We start from the raw sequence: 16,010 nt of genomic DNA, 5'->3' as shown, positions 1-16,010 counted from the left end.
GGCCTGAGGGATGGCCTGGGGTGGGGGCCACCTGCAGGAGCCCAATAGGGAGGAGCTTTTACAGTACCCACCAGTGCCAGGCCTCCTAGTGCTCTAGCATGTACTAGTACTCCTTCCTTCTGTCCACATTCCAAAGGGGTTCCTGTTTGTCATCCTTATTTCTCAGCTGGGGAAACGGGGGCACCAAGTCCCAGAGCTGGTGAGCACTGGGGTGGGGACGTGGCCTGGCCTGCCCAGCTGCCGGGCCTCTGTTAACCCTGCTACCATGCTGCCTCTCTGGGTGGAGAATCACAGAGGGGCTAGTTGAGATGGTGGTCAGCAAGAGTGACACCAGGGAGAGTGGGAGTGAATGCTGGGCTGGAAGCGAAGGGAACTGCCCCACAAAGGCCCAGTGCACAGGCTTAGTGTGTTGATGGAACACAGATGGATGCTAGGGCTGGAGGAGGAGGTGACCTGGGGGCTTTAGTGGAACCACAGCGTGGGGAGCTGGGCCTTGCAGTTGGCCTGGGAGTTTGGATTTTATTTGGGGTGTGGGGGCAGCCACTGGAGTGAGTTTGTTTTGTCAAATATATGTAACATTCACCATTTTAACCATTTTTAAGTGCAAAGATCAGTGGCATTAAGTACATTCACATCCCCATTATCATCTCCAGATCTCCCCAAAGGGGAACTGCACCAAGGACACTCCCACTCCCACCCCACCTCCCCCAGCTCTGCACCCACCTCGCTCGCTTTGGTTTTGAGTTTTGAGTCTGCTGGGTTTTATTTTTTTATTTTTTTGCAGTACACGGGTCTCTCACTGTTGTGGCCTCTCCCGTTGCAGAGGACAGGCTCCGGACGCGCAGGCCCAGCGACCATGGCTCACGGGCCCAGCCGCTCCATGGCATGTGGGATCTTCCCGGGGGCACGAACCCATGTCCATCAGCAGGCGGACTCTCAACCACTGCGCCACCAGGGAAGCCCGACGCTGCTGGGCTTTAAACACAAGGATGCCCTGGCATTTTAAGTGCTCCTTCTGGTTGCTGGGGGTGTGGGGGTAACAAGGAGACCCTGAGGGACTGGCTGTCGGGTGGCAGTGGGGCCAGAGACAAAGTATGGGGACAGGCTTGCTCTGGTGTGGGTGTGGACTGGGGGGGCGGGGGAGGTGACACCAGGTGTGTGCCTGAGTCACTGGTGGGTGCGGGCGACTTTCACTATTTGGAGAAGCTGGAGTGGGATCCGGGGAGGTGACCTGGGGGCTCCCAGCTTCTCTTTCGTGGCTTGTTTGGGTGTGGGTGGGAGGACTCAAGGGCCCAGCGTTGGTAAGAGAGGCTCTGCAGGGAGGTGCTCAGCCCACGCAGCCGCCGCGTCGCGACTCCCCTGGGTGGGGGCGGGGGACACCTGGCTGCCGAGCCTGGGTGCTGCGAGGCTTCCACTGGACGCTTCTGGACTGTGCCGAGCGCCTGCGGTTCGAGTTGGAGTCTCATCGCTGAGGGGTCCCTCCCGAAGCCTCGGGCTTGTCATCGGGATGACGGGCCTCCTAGGCCCCGAGCTCACCAGGCACCGTGGTGGGCCATTAATGCGCTCGGGGTCGCACGCGGATTCGTGCAGGGGTTCCGGGTGGTCCCGGCCGGAGAAGTCCGTTTGGGGGTTGGGGACCGACTTACGGGCCACGCCGAACCGGGCTGTGCCTGAGGGGCGGGTCGTCCACAATGAACCTGGTCCAACCCGCTACGCTGCGCGCCCGGGCTAAGAGGACCTGCAGGTCCGGGAAGGGGTGCGGCACCCGCTGACTCGCTCGCCCTGTGCGGGGCTCCTTCCTGTGGGCGGGCTTCTGGCTCTGGCCAATCTGGGCCGCCCTGCGGAGAGCCGCGCCTCCCCCGAGCGATAGGGGTGCGCGGAGCCCTCTGACCCAGTTTAAGGGCGGCCCAGCGCCCAGACCCGCCCGGCCCCGCCTCTTTGCGCCTGTTCCCTCTCCGTTCCATCGCCTGCCTGTAGAACCCCCTGCACCACAACCCTCTTTTCCACGCCCCTCTGCCCCACTCCCCCACCGTTAACAGCTTGGTGTGGTTCTTTACAACGTGACCCTGGACTTGTTTCCACATTTATGTCTTTGTTTTACAACCTGGGATTGCACTGTTTTGTTTTTGTTTTGGCCCGCTGTGTGGATTGTGGGATCTTAGTTCTCTGATCAGGGATCAAATCGACGCCCTCTGCAGTGGAAGCGCAGAGTCTTAACCACTGGGCCGCCAGGGAAGTCCTATACACTTTTAATACTGCTCTAACATTCACTATTTTTTTTAATTGAACAACGTGAAGTGGAGAGCTTCCCAGGTGGGGATGCGTGGATCTGTCTCACTGTTTTAACAAGGTACCCAGTGTTCTCTAAAATGGATGTTCCTTGACCTAATAACCAGATCCCACCATGGACCAGCTGGGTTCCTCCCCACCCACCCCAGCTGCCCTGGGGAGGATGGACCCTGGAGTGATGCACAGGGAACTCTGCGGATTCTGATGCTCAAGTGTATGTAAAAGGCTGAAGGGGGCCCTGCCTGGGCACTCCTTTGGGCCCTGTGGGTTCCTCCTCCATCCTGTGGCCACAGAAGGGTCTTCTGTATTAGTTTCTTAGTGCTGCTGGAACAAATTACCACAAATTTAGTGGTTTAAAAAGACATAAATTATTTTACAATTCTGAAGGTCAGAGTCAAAAATAAACCTCAATGGTCTAACATCAAGGTTGTGGCAGCTCTAGGGGAGAATCTGTTTTCTTACCTTTTCCAGCTGGTACATGCTACTGGCATTCCTTGGCTCATGACCCCCTTCCATTGGCAAAGCCAGCAATGGCAGTCCAGTTTCTCACATTACATCACTCTGATCATGACTCTTTCTGTCTCTTCCATCTTTAAAGGACACTTGTGATTATATTGGCCCTACCTGGATGATCCCCTGATTTTTAAAATTTATTTATTTTATTTTTTGGCTGTGTCGCATCTTAGTTGCGGCACGCACACTCTTTGTTGCGGCAGGCTCTTCGTTGCAGCACGTGGGCTTAGTTGCCCTGCAGCATGTGGGATCCCAGTTCCCCGACCAGGGATTGAACCCACGTTCCCTGCATTGGAAGGCGGATTCTTAACCACTGGACCACCAGCGAAGTCCCTAATCTCCTGATTTTAAGGTCAGCTCCCTAGCAACCTTAATTCCCCCTTTCCATATAAGATAACATATTCACAGGTTGGGGGATTAGGATGTGGACATCTTTGGAGGTGCTGTTATTCTGTTATTCTCCCCACCATACCTTCTAGAGAGAAGGGCCTAGGCCAGGGCTCCCCACTGCCTGGGTCTAAAGGGGATACTACATTACAACTATCAGTGTATGAAGGTGCTAGTTGCCCTACATGCTTATCGACACTGGATGTTTTCAGTCTTTGGAATTTTGACCAGTATGGGGAGTCAGCCCATTTTAAAGTTGGGGAAGCTGAGTTTCAGAGAGAGAAACTTACTTGCCTGAGACCTCATGCAACTTTCCATTTCCAGACTTTCAGTCTAGGTTTTTTCCTCACATAGCATGATTCACATGGGAGGATATTTACCCAGGTGGCTTGGAAATCGTTGGCTGAATTTGGCATCTTTCTTCCATCCACCGGCAGCCACGAGCAAACCTCAGCCATGGTGACCAGGGACTTAGTAGGCAGAGGCAGAGACCACGCCAAATATCTTTTTTTTTTTGGTTGCGTTGGGTCTTCGTTGCTGCACACGGGCTTTCTCTAGTTGCAGCGAGCAGGGGCTACTCTTCCTTGCGGTGCGCAGGCTTCTCATTGTGGTGGCTTCTTGTTGTGGAGCATGGGCTCTAGGTGCGTGGGCTTCAGTAGTTGCAGCACTCATGCTCAGTAGTTATGGCACACGGGCTTGGTTGCTCCGCAGCATGGGGGATCTTCCTGGACCAGGGATCGAACCCATGTCTCCTTCATTGGCAGGCGGATTCTTAACCACTGCGCCACCAGGGAAGTCCCCCCCATTATCTTTTGAGAGTCCCCATGTCTCTCCCTAACTGGATGTGTCCTAACTGGTCTCCCTGCCTCCCCTTTTCCAGGTAGAGTGCTTTCTTCCCGGGCTCACTAAACCTCCGGGGGTGTGGGCCTGGCCTGCTTCTCTCACCTTGTCTCTCCCTGCATCCTAGCGGGATTGGAGTCCTGGCTCTGCCCTTGACCAGCTGTGGTGGCCAGCCTTGAAGATGGCCCCCAGCGATCCCACCTCCTGGAACTCACACTCTCCTGCAGTTCCTCCCACATGGTACCAGGGGTACCCTGTGACCCACAGACCGTGTCAGAAGTGATGCTATATCGCTTCCAAGATTAGGTTATAAAAGTCACTGCAGCTTCAATCTTGGGTGTTCTCTAGACTCATTCACTCTGGGGAAAGCCAGCTGCTGTGGCATGAAGACAGACAGCCCTGTGGAGGAGACCCCATGATGAGGAACTGAGGCTTCCAGCAGCAGCTGGGTGAATGGGCCATCTTGGAAGTGGATCCTCCAGCCTCAGTCGAGCCTTTCAGTGACAGCCTGAGCTGACAACTTGCCCACAACCTCATGAGAGACCCTGAGACAGGACCATCTAGCCAAACTGCTCCCATATTCCTTATTCACAGGAACCATGAGATCATCAATGTGTGCTGATTTATGCCTCTAAGTTTTAAGATCATTTGTTGCACAGTACTAGATAATTAACACTAGCTGTGTGATGTTAGGCAGGTTCTGTAGCCTCTGAACCCGTTTCCTCCCTTGTGCCACGAGGGTTACAGAAGTGAGTGAAACATAGGAAACAGCACAGGCCAACTGCAAGCACAGGGCCTGATTTACAACAAGTGCTCCACACACATGGGCCATGTGCTTAAAGCAGCCTTCCAGCCCCCTCCCAGGATGGTTACAGTCATCCTCCTGCCCCTCCCTGGGCAGAACATGACCTCACAACATCAGGCCAAGCCCTTGCACTCCTGGCCTGAGGTCACTCTCAAGCCAGCCAGAGATAGAGGCTCTGGGTAGGGAAGGGACAGATCAGAGCCATGGACCGTCCCTCTCCTTTCTCCAGCTGGGGTGCCAATGAACTGTGCTGGGCCAGGTGAGTCCATCTCCCTTGCTGCCCACTGTCCTGGGATGGGCAGCCAAACCCAGCCCATGGAGGGGGTACCCTGCCTCTCGCAAGGTGAGAGGAGCGGCCTGGCGTGACTTGGGCTTTGCACGCTGGCTGCCTTTTGGCCCCGTGAAGACTGAGAATTGTCCTTCGTTCTTCTTTCAGCTGTCCCTCCCTGCCCTGCCCCTGCTGCCTGCTCGGCAGACTTCTTCAGGGCCATGGCCTCCCCCTCTCCCCTCACCCCTTCCCCTGAAGCTGTGTGTGATCCCCTCCACCTGCTCTCCAGCAGGCTCTAGTGTCGACCACGGACGTTTTCCTCAAGCTTTGTTCACCTCCCTGTTTTTCCTTGCATAACTCAAGATCCCCATTGGCCATGCTTTGGTGTCATAGACTCTAATTTTTAAAAGGCTAAGACTCCAGTTCATATTCTGCAACTTGCTTCTCTGCCCTTACTCTTTTTCTGTGTTAGAGCTTTGCCCTGTGCTTTTCAGCAGCTGCAGAGAATTCAGGAGGAATGTACCTAATTTACTTTACCACTCTCTTGATAAATATTTTGGTTGTTTTTCTTTTATGTTTTTTGCTTCTTATTAAAGCCATGTGGTCATAGACATCCTCACACAGCTTTACATTCACAAGTGAGAGCTTCTTAGAATTTCCGTGAAGAAGATATACCAATTTATTAATCATTATTTGCATCAATGTTTAAGAGGCCAAACAGCCCTAGAAAGGCTTGTAATGAAAAGCAGCAGCCCCCGCCACATAGCTCCCTACTCACAGCCCACTTACCACTGGTGTAAGTGTTCTTCCTATCATTTCTGTCCATCTTTCGAAGTAATGTCTTTGTACTTTATGATTTGCTTTATCACTTGTAGTCATTATCTATTGCCTTTCTGTTAAAATAGGTGAGAATTCTGCTCTCTCATACCCCACTTCCTCTCGGGGTCCTGCCAGGGTGGAGTATAGTATTACTGGTTGAATCAGTGCATCTGTGTTATGCCTGTAATATCACTCAGTGCTGAGATGAGTGAGCTCCCTCGTGAACTGCGATTGTGCTTTCTTTCTTTTTTTTATATTTATTTTAATATTTATTTATTTATTTTTGGCTCTGTTGGGTCTTCGGTGCTGCGCATGGGCTTTCTCTAGTTGTGGCGAGCAGGGGCTACTCTTTGTTGTGGTGCACGGGCTTCTCACTGCGGTGGCCTCTCTTATTGCAGAGCACTGGCTCTAGGCTCGCGGGCTTCAGCAGTTGTGGTGCACGGGCTTAGTTGCTCTGTGGCATGTGGGATCTTCCCGGACCAGGGATTGAACCCGTGTCCCCTGCACTGGCAGGCAGATTCTTAACCACTGTGCCACCAGGGAAGTTACGTGTGCTTCGTTTTTGGTGTGGCTGTTTTTCTGAAGTTTTTCTCATCTGTCAGCTGCTTCTTTTTTTTTTTTTGCATTACGCGTGCCTCTCACTGTTGTGGCCTGTCCTGTTGTGGAGCACAGGCTCCGGACGCGCAGGCTCAGCGGCCATGGCTCACGGGCCCAGCCACTCCGCAGCATGTGGGATCTTCCCGGACCGGGGCACGAACCCGTGTCCCCTGCATCAGCAGACGGACTCTCAACCACTGAACCACCAGGGAAGCCCTGTCTGTCAGCTTCTTAATTCAATTTTTTAATGTGGTGAAACCTATCATAGAATCTATCATTTTCATTATTTTGGGGGAGCCCTCTGAAGCCTGCTCGCTTCCCTTGGGTCTGAGGAATCTTGGGATTTCTCCCCATTATCCATTTCAATTGCACCTTCTCCCTGGGCACTCCTTGCCCCACTTACCTGATTTTCTTTCTTCCCCACAGGACTTATTACCTTCCAACATCCCATAAGATGTGCTTATTTATTATGGTTGCTGCCCCCCCCTGCACCCCACCGGTGGTATCAGAGTGCCACGAGGGCAGAGATTTTTGTGTTTTGTTCACCAGTGAATTGCCAATGTCTACCACAGTGCTTGGCATGGAGGGGAGGTGCAATACGTGCTTGTTGAATGGACAGTTCCTGGGACTTCCCTTTATTGCCCATCTGTGTGCTTACCCCCTCATTTGGTGGAGCTCATGCTTCAGTAACTTTCTGAGAAAGGGTGCTTGTGATACACACACACACACACACACACACACACACACACACACACACACATTTTTTGGTCATGCCGCGGGGCTTGTGGGATCTTAGTTCCCTGACCAGGGATCAAACCCACGTCCCCTGCATTGGAAGTGCAGAGTCTTAACCATTGGACGGCCAGGGAAGTCCCAAGATATATATTTTTAGACTCTATAGCTATATATATATTTACATTCACATTTAACGTTGTGTCTGGCAAATTTCTTCAGTTGTAAGATGGTAATAAACATTGAGTATCTCAAGGTTGTGGCGAGAAGATAAAGTGGTTAGCATTCTTTGAGGATAAAGTATTATTACTTTGTGAGGATTGAAATAAATAGAAAATAAGAGTTGTTGGGAGGCAGTTGAGCCCAGTGGCCGAGAGCAGGGCGTCGGTGTTGGTCGGGACTGGTTTTGAGTCCTGTGCTATGTAACCTAGTAACTCTGTGACCAAGAATAACAAAGTCACTGAAGCCTTGGTTTCCTCATGTAAAGAATGGAAATGGTCATAGTACCTATTGTTTGAGGCAAAATCCAATACACTGCTCTTAATATGCAGTAGTTGTTATTGATGTAGTATAATGTTGGATGTGGCTTGGTATGGGAGCCAGAGCAGTGTCTACCTTGGACCTGTCTTTGTGTCCCCTGAGGGTGAGAGTGTCTCACTCTCAGAGTGGGGTAGGCAAATAGCAATTTGCAGCAAAAGTCCTGAAGGGGATACCGGCATTTTGACCCAGCAATTACGTCTACTAAGAATTTACTAAGGGAAGAAGTAAGCGTGTGCCTGGATTGACATGCAGGGCCTTGTTCATGAGGTAGAAGTCTGGGAACCACTTCAGTGTCAGGAGGGAGCTTGATCAATACATGGATCTATAGACTCTAGGCTTCCTCCAGTGGGGTCCTCTGTAGTCCTTACAACTGAGGAAGGCAGCAATCAGATATCAGGGGAGCTAGACAGGGTACACGATGATACACTGGTAAGTGAAAACAGTGAGTATCAAAACAGCGGCAGCCTGGGCCTCCCCTGGTGGTGCAGTGGTTAAGAATCCGCCTGCCAAGGTAGGGGACACGGGTTTGATCCCTGGTCCGGGGAGATCCCACATGCCACAGAGCAACTAAGCCCGTGTACCACAACTACTGAGCCTGTGTTCCACAACTATTGAAGCCTGAGTGCCTAGAGCCCATGCTCCGCAACAGGAGAAGCCACCGCAATGAGAAGCCCGTGCACTGCTACGAAGAGTAGCCCCTGCTCGCCGTAACTAGAGAAAGCCCATGGGCAGCAACAAAGACCCAACGCAGCCAAAAATAAATAAATGAATAAATTAAAAAAAAACAAAACAGCGGGAGCCTTCTGAGGGATAGGGGTTACATTTGCCTTTTTATTAATTAATTAATTTTTGGCTGCATTGGGACTGTTGCTGGGCACGGGCTTTCTCTAGTTGGGGTGAGCGGGGGCTACTCTCTGTTGCAGTGTGCAGGCTTCTCATTATGGTTGGTTTCTCTTTGTTGTGGAGCACGAGCTCTAGGCATGTGGGCTTCAGTAGTTGTGGCACGTGGGCTCAGTAGCTATGGCTCGCGGGCTCTAGAGCACAGGCTCAGTAGTTGTGGTGCACAGGCTTAGTTGTTCCGCGACGTGTGGAATCTTCCCGGACCAGGGATCGAACCTGTGTCCCCTGCATTGACAGGCAGATTCTTTTTTGCTTTTTTCCAACAAAAGGTTTCATATTTATTTCTGAGTTACACAGTGAACAGTGGTGAGGAAAGATCAAAAAAAGAGGAGAGGGCCATTCCATTTCTCCCATCAAACACAGGCAGCTGTTCCAGACACTAGTGATGTTCTGATACAGTAAGATGCAATTGACCTTGATAGCATACATGTGTGCCACCTCATATGTGAAGCTCCTTATAGACCCAGCTTGGTTCTTCTCCAATGTCTTTTCTTGGAGTTGTACCTGATTTTATTACCAGTTTTCATTCGAATCCATTGGGGAATGGGACGATTCTGCTTTTGTTTCTTGGCCAGGAATCGCTTGATCCTGAAAGTCTTGTGAGAAGACATGGCGAGGAGCAAATTCAACCACACATAGGATGGGGGATGAGAAAAGAGCAGCAGGCGGATTCTTAACCACTGTGCCACCAGGGAAGCCCTAGACATGAAAATTCCTTAATAAGAGTAAGCACCAAGTGAATGTTCGCAGCCATCAGTGCTAATCAACAATTAATTCTGGCCAGTGGGATGAAGGATTAATTTATCTTACGGTTACTTCTCTGTATTGTCTAAATCATTATTTTAAAAAATGAACATGTATTTCTTTTGGAAATAGAAAAAAAGTTATTTTAAAATATGCAAACCTTCAGGTAACAAGGCGATTCTAATTTTGTTTGAAACAACATCATCTTAGAACAAATTGAATGAATGTACTTAATGCCACTGAACTCCAAAATGGTTAAGGTGGTAAATTTTATGTGTATTTTACCACAATTTAAAAAAGCAACAATATCATCGTCATCAACAACAATAACAACTACCAAAAAATTCAACATCATCATCGTCAACAACAACAGCTCCAAAAAAATTTATAAGCAGAGTAGAAAGTTCTTAAGGTGTCCCTGGGACTATTAGCAGTGATGAGATGGGATTGTTTCCTGTCTTCTAGCTATGGCTTTAAAGTCTAGATTTCCTTCCGCGAACACTTCTTAGTTTTGCAACTAGTGAAGTTGCTCCTCTCGATGTTTTACTCAGAGCCCCGCTCCGGAGTCGAAGCTGCATGGTTGGAGTCCAGCCCCACTCCCGCCTCGGGGCCGACCCCACCGAGCCTCAGTTTTCCTGTCTGGCAGCCGGGATGACAGCTCGCCCGGTTCCGCGCCCGGCCCCGCCCCGCGGCCCTGGGATTGGCTCGCGCGGAGCTCCCCCCAAACCCCCCGCGCCCGAGGCGGGGCCGAGCCTCTCCCGCCTGCCGGGCCCCAACCCGGAAATGCAGCTCGGAGGCGCCGGCGGGGCTGGCCAGGGCAGCGGCAGAGCGACGGCGAGTCTGACCAATGGGCGGCGGCGGTGGCGGCGGCGTGGCGGAAGTCCCGCCTGGCGTCGCGCGGGGGCGGGGCGGCTCTGGGGGCGGCAGGCCGCGGGGCGGGCGCAGGATGCGGGCGGCCATTGCTGGAGCTCCGCTGCGGGGAGGAGGACGCTGAGGAGGCGCTGAGCCACGCAGCGCTGCGGGGGAGTCGCCGTGCAGGCGCGGGGCCCATGGCCAGGACCACCAGCCAGCTGGTGAGTGCGCGGCAGCCGCCCGGGTGCGCCGGCCCGTCACCCTGCCAAGCGCGGCGGTCGCCGGGGCCCGGCGGGGCGGCCCGCGGTTCCGGGGGCCGGGCGGCGCCTCACCTGCGGCGAGCGGCCGGACCTGGGACCCTGGGCGCCGTGGGGGCGCCGCTTGGCTGCTGCAGGAAGCCCTGGCCCGGGTGAGGCGGGCGCCGGCCCGGCGGGGTCGCTGACAGGCGCGCGGAGGGCGGGGGAGGCCGGGGAGGTGTCACCGGCCCGTCGCGGTGGAAGTGCTTGGAAAGTTTGTTTTCGGCGCGGCGCGGCCTGAGTCAGGCCTCCGGGGTTACCTTTCGTTCTTTCTGCAGAGGAACCGCCTCGGGCCTTCACCTGGGACGGGGTCCCAGTGCCTCCGCTCGCAGCGAAAGCGGGACGTGCGAGTTCTTGCTCGAAGCACCTGATGCTCGGGTCCCTCCGAATTCTCGGTTGGGGTGGAGTCTGATACACTCGATATGCTCCTTTCCCGGCCCGGTGGGGTGGCGTTTCGGTGCTTTTCATGCCTTGGGGCTCCGCTCCGGCACCGGCATTGGCGTGATGGGAAGCCTCCTCGAGGCCGGGCTTGAAACCACCACCGCGGGCAAGTGAGCCTGACCGGGCGGAGGGATTTTAGGGGGAAGGAAAGAGATAAAGCACTTGTTGGGTTAAATGTTTTGTTGCAAGTATCGTTAGTGTTTCTGTGTTTTCTCTCTGTTGCTAAAAGTATCCCTAGTGTTTTTATGTTTGCCCTCGGTTAAGTTCGGGAGTCTTGGGAAGATGGTTTAAGGATTTATACCTTGTATGCGAATGTGAAGAATGGAAGAATATCGAGATCGCTTGCAAAGTCTGGTTCAAAAGCCAAATCCCTTAAATGAGGGAAGACCCAAGAAATTTACATTACCCCTTATTTTCCACGGTAGCGGCTGTTAATCTTTCTGAGGGGTCATGGGCCCTTTTGAGAGTCTGACGCAAGATCTGAGTCCCCTCCTGAGAAAACGGCACGGCTTTACTGAATTTTGTAGTTACTTCAGGAGGCTCTTGATCCTTCTGGAGCTGGTCCATGGACTTGAGGTTGAGAACTCCGGTTTGTAGAGATGGGTGATACTCTGAAGTCTGAGAGGAGGAGGACCTGTTCAGTTGAGAAAAATGGTGAAAGGCCAAGGGATGCCTTTGACTCTTGCGACATGTGTGGCTGTACCGCGGGGTGCCTGGGCTAACGCGCAAAAACACGAGTTAGGCTGCTTGGCGGACCTCAGTGGCGGCTGGGGCTGACAGTGATCGTGGAAGTTTGTAAGACGAACTTTCACACAGTGATGCTGTTGCAGTACAAGGTGTGCGCTCTGATGGCGTACAGGGGAAGAGGAAAAGAGCATATCGTGTCATAGTCTTGGAGGTTCCATGTGATGGACACTTGACATCTGGAGTTTCTTTGCAGAAGGCAGCTTTTTAGTACAAAAAGACTGGAATCCAGTGAGAAAAAATGAATTACAGAATACAGGATGGACCTCCCCATCAGGAAGTGAGAGGAACTAGGCTTTTGTGTTTTCATCAGCTACATTTGTCCACATGTATGTGAGAATATGCTGTATTTCCCGTCAGTAATGGCAAAGATGCCCCCAGTAGTGGATTTTTCATCTGGGGACAGATAGATTTGCACTGTTCAAGTGAGTTTGCACCTGGATTTTTAAGGTGGCACTTTAGGAGAGGCCCCGTCCCAATTACTTTCCCTCTTCTTTACATGTGTACAGCCAGCGGGGGAGCAGTATGAGTTGAGAAGTCTGGAAATGGCCCAGCCCAGTTTGGTACTACGGTGAGCCAGAGGCTGTCAGAACCATTTATTGAGCACTTACTTCAAGGCAGGCACTTTGCAAGATAGCTCACACTGTGTTGCTTGACTTCTGTCAAAAGTGTTGTGAGATAGGTGTCGCTCCCATTTTACAGGTGCAGAAACTTCAGCTTCCACAGTGCAGAGAGGTTAAGTACCCGCCTAATACATAGAGTGCAGTTTGAACCCATGTCTGAGCGATGGCAGAGGCCTGGGTGCCACCCTGCCCCTCCTGGGAGGGGCGCCCTGAGGGAGGGTCGCAGCCCTCTGTCTGGGGAAGTCCTCAGTACCACTGCCCAGGACGTCTTCCTGGGGGTTGTGCGTGTCCTCGGACTGCCGTGTGGGAGGCAGGAGGGACATCTTCTCGTGGAAGGACAGCACACTTAGCTATTTCTTTGGGCAGATGGCTGAACTCTGTGACCCCTGGAGCCTGTTTCAGCCTCACACTGTCAGAAAGCAGCTGTTTGGAAAGAGTCTCTGGTCCCTCCTTATTTGAGGGCTGATATTCTGAATGGGTGAGGTTTGGAATCCTTGCTTCTTAAAAAATTGTGCAACGATTTTGTTAAAGGTAAAACTGTTGATTAGGGAGAGTGGTTCCTTGCACACTCTAGGGTGGCTTTTGCAAGGGTGACTGCATCTGTGTGGGAAACCAGTGGGGAAGGCAGAGAACATGGAAAGAAGTGGGTTCTGATTTTCACACACCCTTTTGGGGAGCTTCTCATGTGGCCTCGTGCAGTGTGATGTATTTGTGACATCCCTACAGCACTTACTGAGCTGAGTCCAGAGGTGGCAAGGTGAGGTCCCTATACTAATAAAAGGTGGAAGTGTAGGTTTGTTCTACTCTTCTGACATGCGTTTTATAAGAGGGATCACAGCAGCAGCTTGTGGTGATATGGGACCTGAAAAGAGGCCTTGGGCAGCTCTTCAAAGCAGGACTTGGCCTCTAGGTTGCCCTTTTTTTTTTTTTAAGATATGTAAGGTATATTTATATAATGATAAGTGTAACGGAGAACATACTACAGGATAATGGGTTACAATGACGGAGGTGGGGGGTGGGGTGGACTGGCGGTGGCACTTGAGAGTTGAGTCAGTATACACAGTCTAGGCTGCCTTTAGCACACGTTTGCGGAGGAGGAAAAGGCAGCTCCTGGGTGGGTCCCCCTCTTCAATCTGTGCCCTTGTCTGCTGAGCCACCTAACGCGGGGTTTGGGTGCACGTAGGGCAAGTGTGTAATGAACTGGGAAGCGCTGCAGAAATGAGGGGGCGAACAAAGTTGGTCCCTTCTGAGTTGATGGTGTGAGGAGATCCTCCACTGGCCCTACACTTTGTCCCTTCCTGAGAAGTATCTTCTGTGGAAATGGACTTTGATGGAATCCCACGTGATACTTCACTTCTGTGACTATGGAGCAAGGAGCCACTGCTGAGGAACACTTGATGCAGAAATGACTCCCTCAGCAGGTGTGAGCGTTGGGGCCAACGTGTGCTTGCTCTGCGCCTGCCCTTGTGATGACAGCTGGCCATAGGGGTGTGGAGCAGTTGTTTTGAAGGCAGGTTCAAAGGGCAGATCACCGGGGAGGAAGTGCTGGTGTGGAAACTGTAAGTTTTGGACATGTGTTGTTAAGGCCTTTTCAGTAGTGCATTCTTCCGTAACTGGATTGCATTGTTGTTCACTGTGATACCAAACCCTTTAAAAAAAATAACTTGAATATTGAGAACCAGTTGTGTATCCAGTCTCTAGATGAAACAACAGGCAGAGGGCATTTTCTCAAGAGCAGTGGGGGACATGTTCTGATGATGATGTCTTAGAGGAGAAAGGCCTGTTGGGTTCATGGTGGTTCTTGGGTGGGGGGGTCTGTTTTCTGTGCTCGACGCTGGTTGCATTTATATAGTTGCATGAAGTCTGCTTCCATCATCTTGGTCTAGAAAATTTTCCTAATTTAAAATGGAATTTTATTATTTATTATTTGGCCACACCACATGGCATGCGGGATCTTAGTTCCCCGACCAGGGATTGAACCCGTGCCCCCTGTAGTGGAAGTGCAGAGTCTTAACCATTGGACCGCCAGGGAAGTCCCTAAAATGGAATTTTTATCCCAAGAAATTCCAAGTTGTTTTGAATGTGTTAAGAGAGAGAGTTCATTATAAAGCGTTTACATTTGTGGGCTTCAGATCCCTTATCAGAGCAACTGATTCAGGTTTCTTTTTAAATAGTTGGATTACACATAGGCTCACAGAAGTGAGAACTGAACAGCACTGCAAACTCTGTGTGTGAAAAAGAGGGACAAATCTGACCTTAGCAGCTCATGACTGGGTGCATGGCCCACAGAAGAACAAACAAGTGTGGTTTCCATCTGTAATGTAGTTGAGGGGCCTGATGAAGGTGGGCACATAGTTCCTGGTGGCCTGGTGACCTCCTCTATCCTACAGATAGGATTGTGTGCCCTCTGTACCAGCCACTTGCAGCCTTCGAAATATTTAAAGATGTGGTTTGAAGGTATGTCTGGAGGTCCCTGTCTTCCGCCTGTTTATGGAGCTGGTGGCAGGTCTGCCCACACTGGAGAGGGCTGATGAGAGGCTGTGTGTGTGTCTCTCTCGGCAGTATTTCGGGCAGAATTCATCCGGGTAAAAGCTTATTTAACAATGAATTCATTGTTAAAGTCTCATTCTTCAACCTGTTTTTCTTTTTTGGAATTAATTTTACTGCAGCAGGAGTTGTATCTCAAAGTGACAGCCTAATATTGGATCCTGTCAAAGATGGTTGATAAGATTCGCTGGGAGGCTTGAAGTCGCTTGAAGTCGCATTGAAGTTCTCCTTAGTGCTTTGACCTGCAGTGGAAACCTGTGGGAAAAGGGGCTTGGAGTTAACTTTTCTATCTTCCCTCCCTGTTTCTGGAAGATTTGGGAAGACACGGGCTGCCGTGGACCTGGGAACTCTGCCCCGTCCAGGGGAAGGTTTACCTTGCAGACCTTGCTCTTGCACCGGGTCTGAAATGCAGTCGGTTCTTGTGCTCGATGGTGGCGTGGCTGTGGACACCCTCCTGCAGTGAAGGAAGTAGTTATGTCTGGAGGGGGATGGCCGCACTGCGTGCTCATCACACACTGTCGCTTGTGGGGCTGAAAACATTGACACGCTTTCTTCCTAGTTTTCCCTTTCTTGGTGAGGAAGTGAGTTGCTGGTGGGGGTCCCCAAATTCCAATGCTCCTGTGACTTCCCCTGCTTTTCTTGGCTTGTCACTTAGCTCCTCCTCCGCGAGCGTCCCTCAGTTGCCCGTGCCATGTGGCCTCTCTTCCCAGCCTATAAAGCCCAGGACAGTGTCCAGGATGTTCTCGGCTGCCAGGTTCTCCTCTTTAGGCCCTTCCTCTTTGCCTGAAGAAATTCCCCTCAGTGGAAACACACTGGCCTCCCCACCCCCAGGCTGTGAAGCCTTTTCTGGCCAATCAGCTTCTTTGTGTCCCCTGCTACCGCCCTTTGGTCTGCATCAGCTTTTGTTATATATTCAATGTTCTGTTTCTCTAAAACAGGTTCTGTACCTTGTTATGTATATATCTTTCTAAACTTGGAGTCTAGATGGTTTCTGTTACTCTCTTTCACGCTTTCTCTTCATGGTTCTCATACCCGGCATATTTGTGACAAGCCTGTCTTACCATTTTTGCTAT

At 51.6% G+C, this 16,010-nt stretch overlaps 2 protein-coding genes across 5 annotated transcripts in view; one reads left to right on the top strand and one right to left on the bottom strand.

The window, feature by feature from the left end:
* Positions 1 to 9,097: 9,097 nt before the first annotated feature.
* LOC137206380 (large ribosomal subunit protein eL39-like) lies at positions 9,098 to 9,412 on the bottom strand. Its single transcript, XM_067705132.1, has one exon. It carries the CDS (start codon positions 9,395 to 9,397, stop codon positions 9,146 to 9,148), a length of 252 nt encoding a protein of 83 aa, XP_067561233.1. The 5' UTR covers positions 9,398 to 9,412; the 3' UTR covers positions 9,098 to 9,145.
* Positions 9,413 to 10,367: 955 nt separating this feature from the next.
* Positions 10,368 to 16,010, top strand: part of PDPK1 (3-phosphoinositide dependent protein kinase 1) — a 71,369-nt gene continuing 65,726 nt past the window's right edge. For all 4 annotated transcript variants that reach the window (XR_010935014.1, XM_067706921.1, XM_067706920.1 and 1 more), the window contains exon 1: positions 10,368 to 10,507. Coding sequence is in view for 3 of the 4 variants with exons in the window: in XM_067706921.1 (XP_067563022.1) it covers positions 10,484 to 10,507 (24 nt within the window). In the remaining variant the exon portion in view is untranslated. The remainder of the gene's footprint in view (positions 10,508 to 16,010) is intronic.

Source organism: Pseudorca crassidens, chromosome 15, assembly GCF_039906515.1.
Source record: "Pseudorca crassidens isolate mPseCra1 chromosome 15, mPseCra1.hap1, whole genome shotgun sequence".
Lineage (NCBI taxonomy): Eukaryota > Metazoa > Chordata > Mammalia > Artiodactyla > Delphinidae > Pseudorca > Pseudorca crassidens.
Note: the sequence above shows the minus strand (reverse complement) of the source record. Positions and strands in the feature narration are given on the sequence as shown.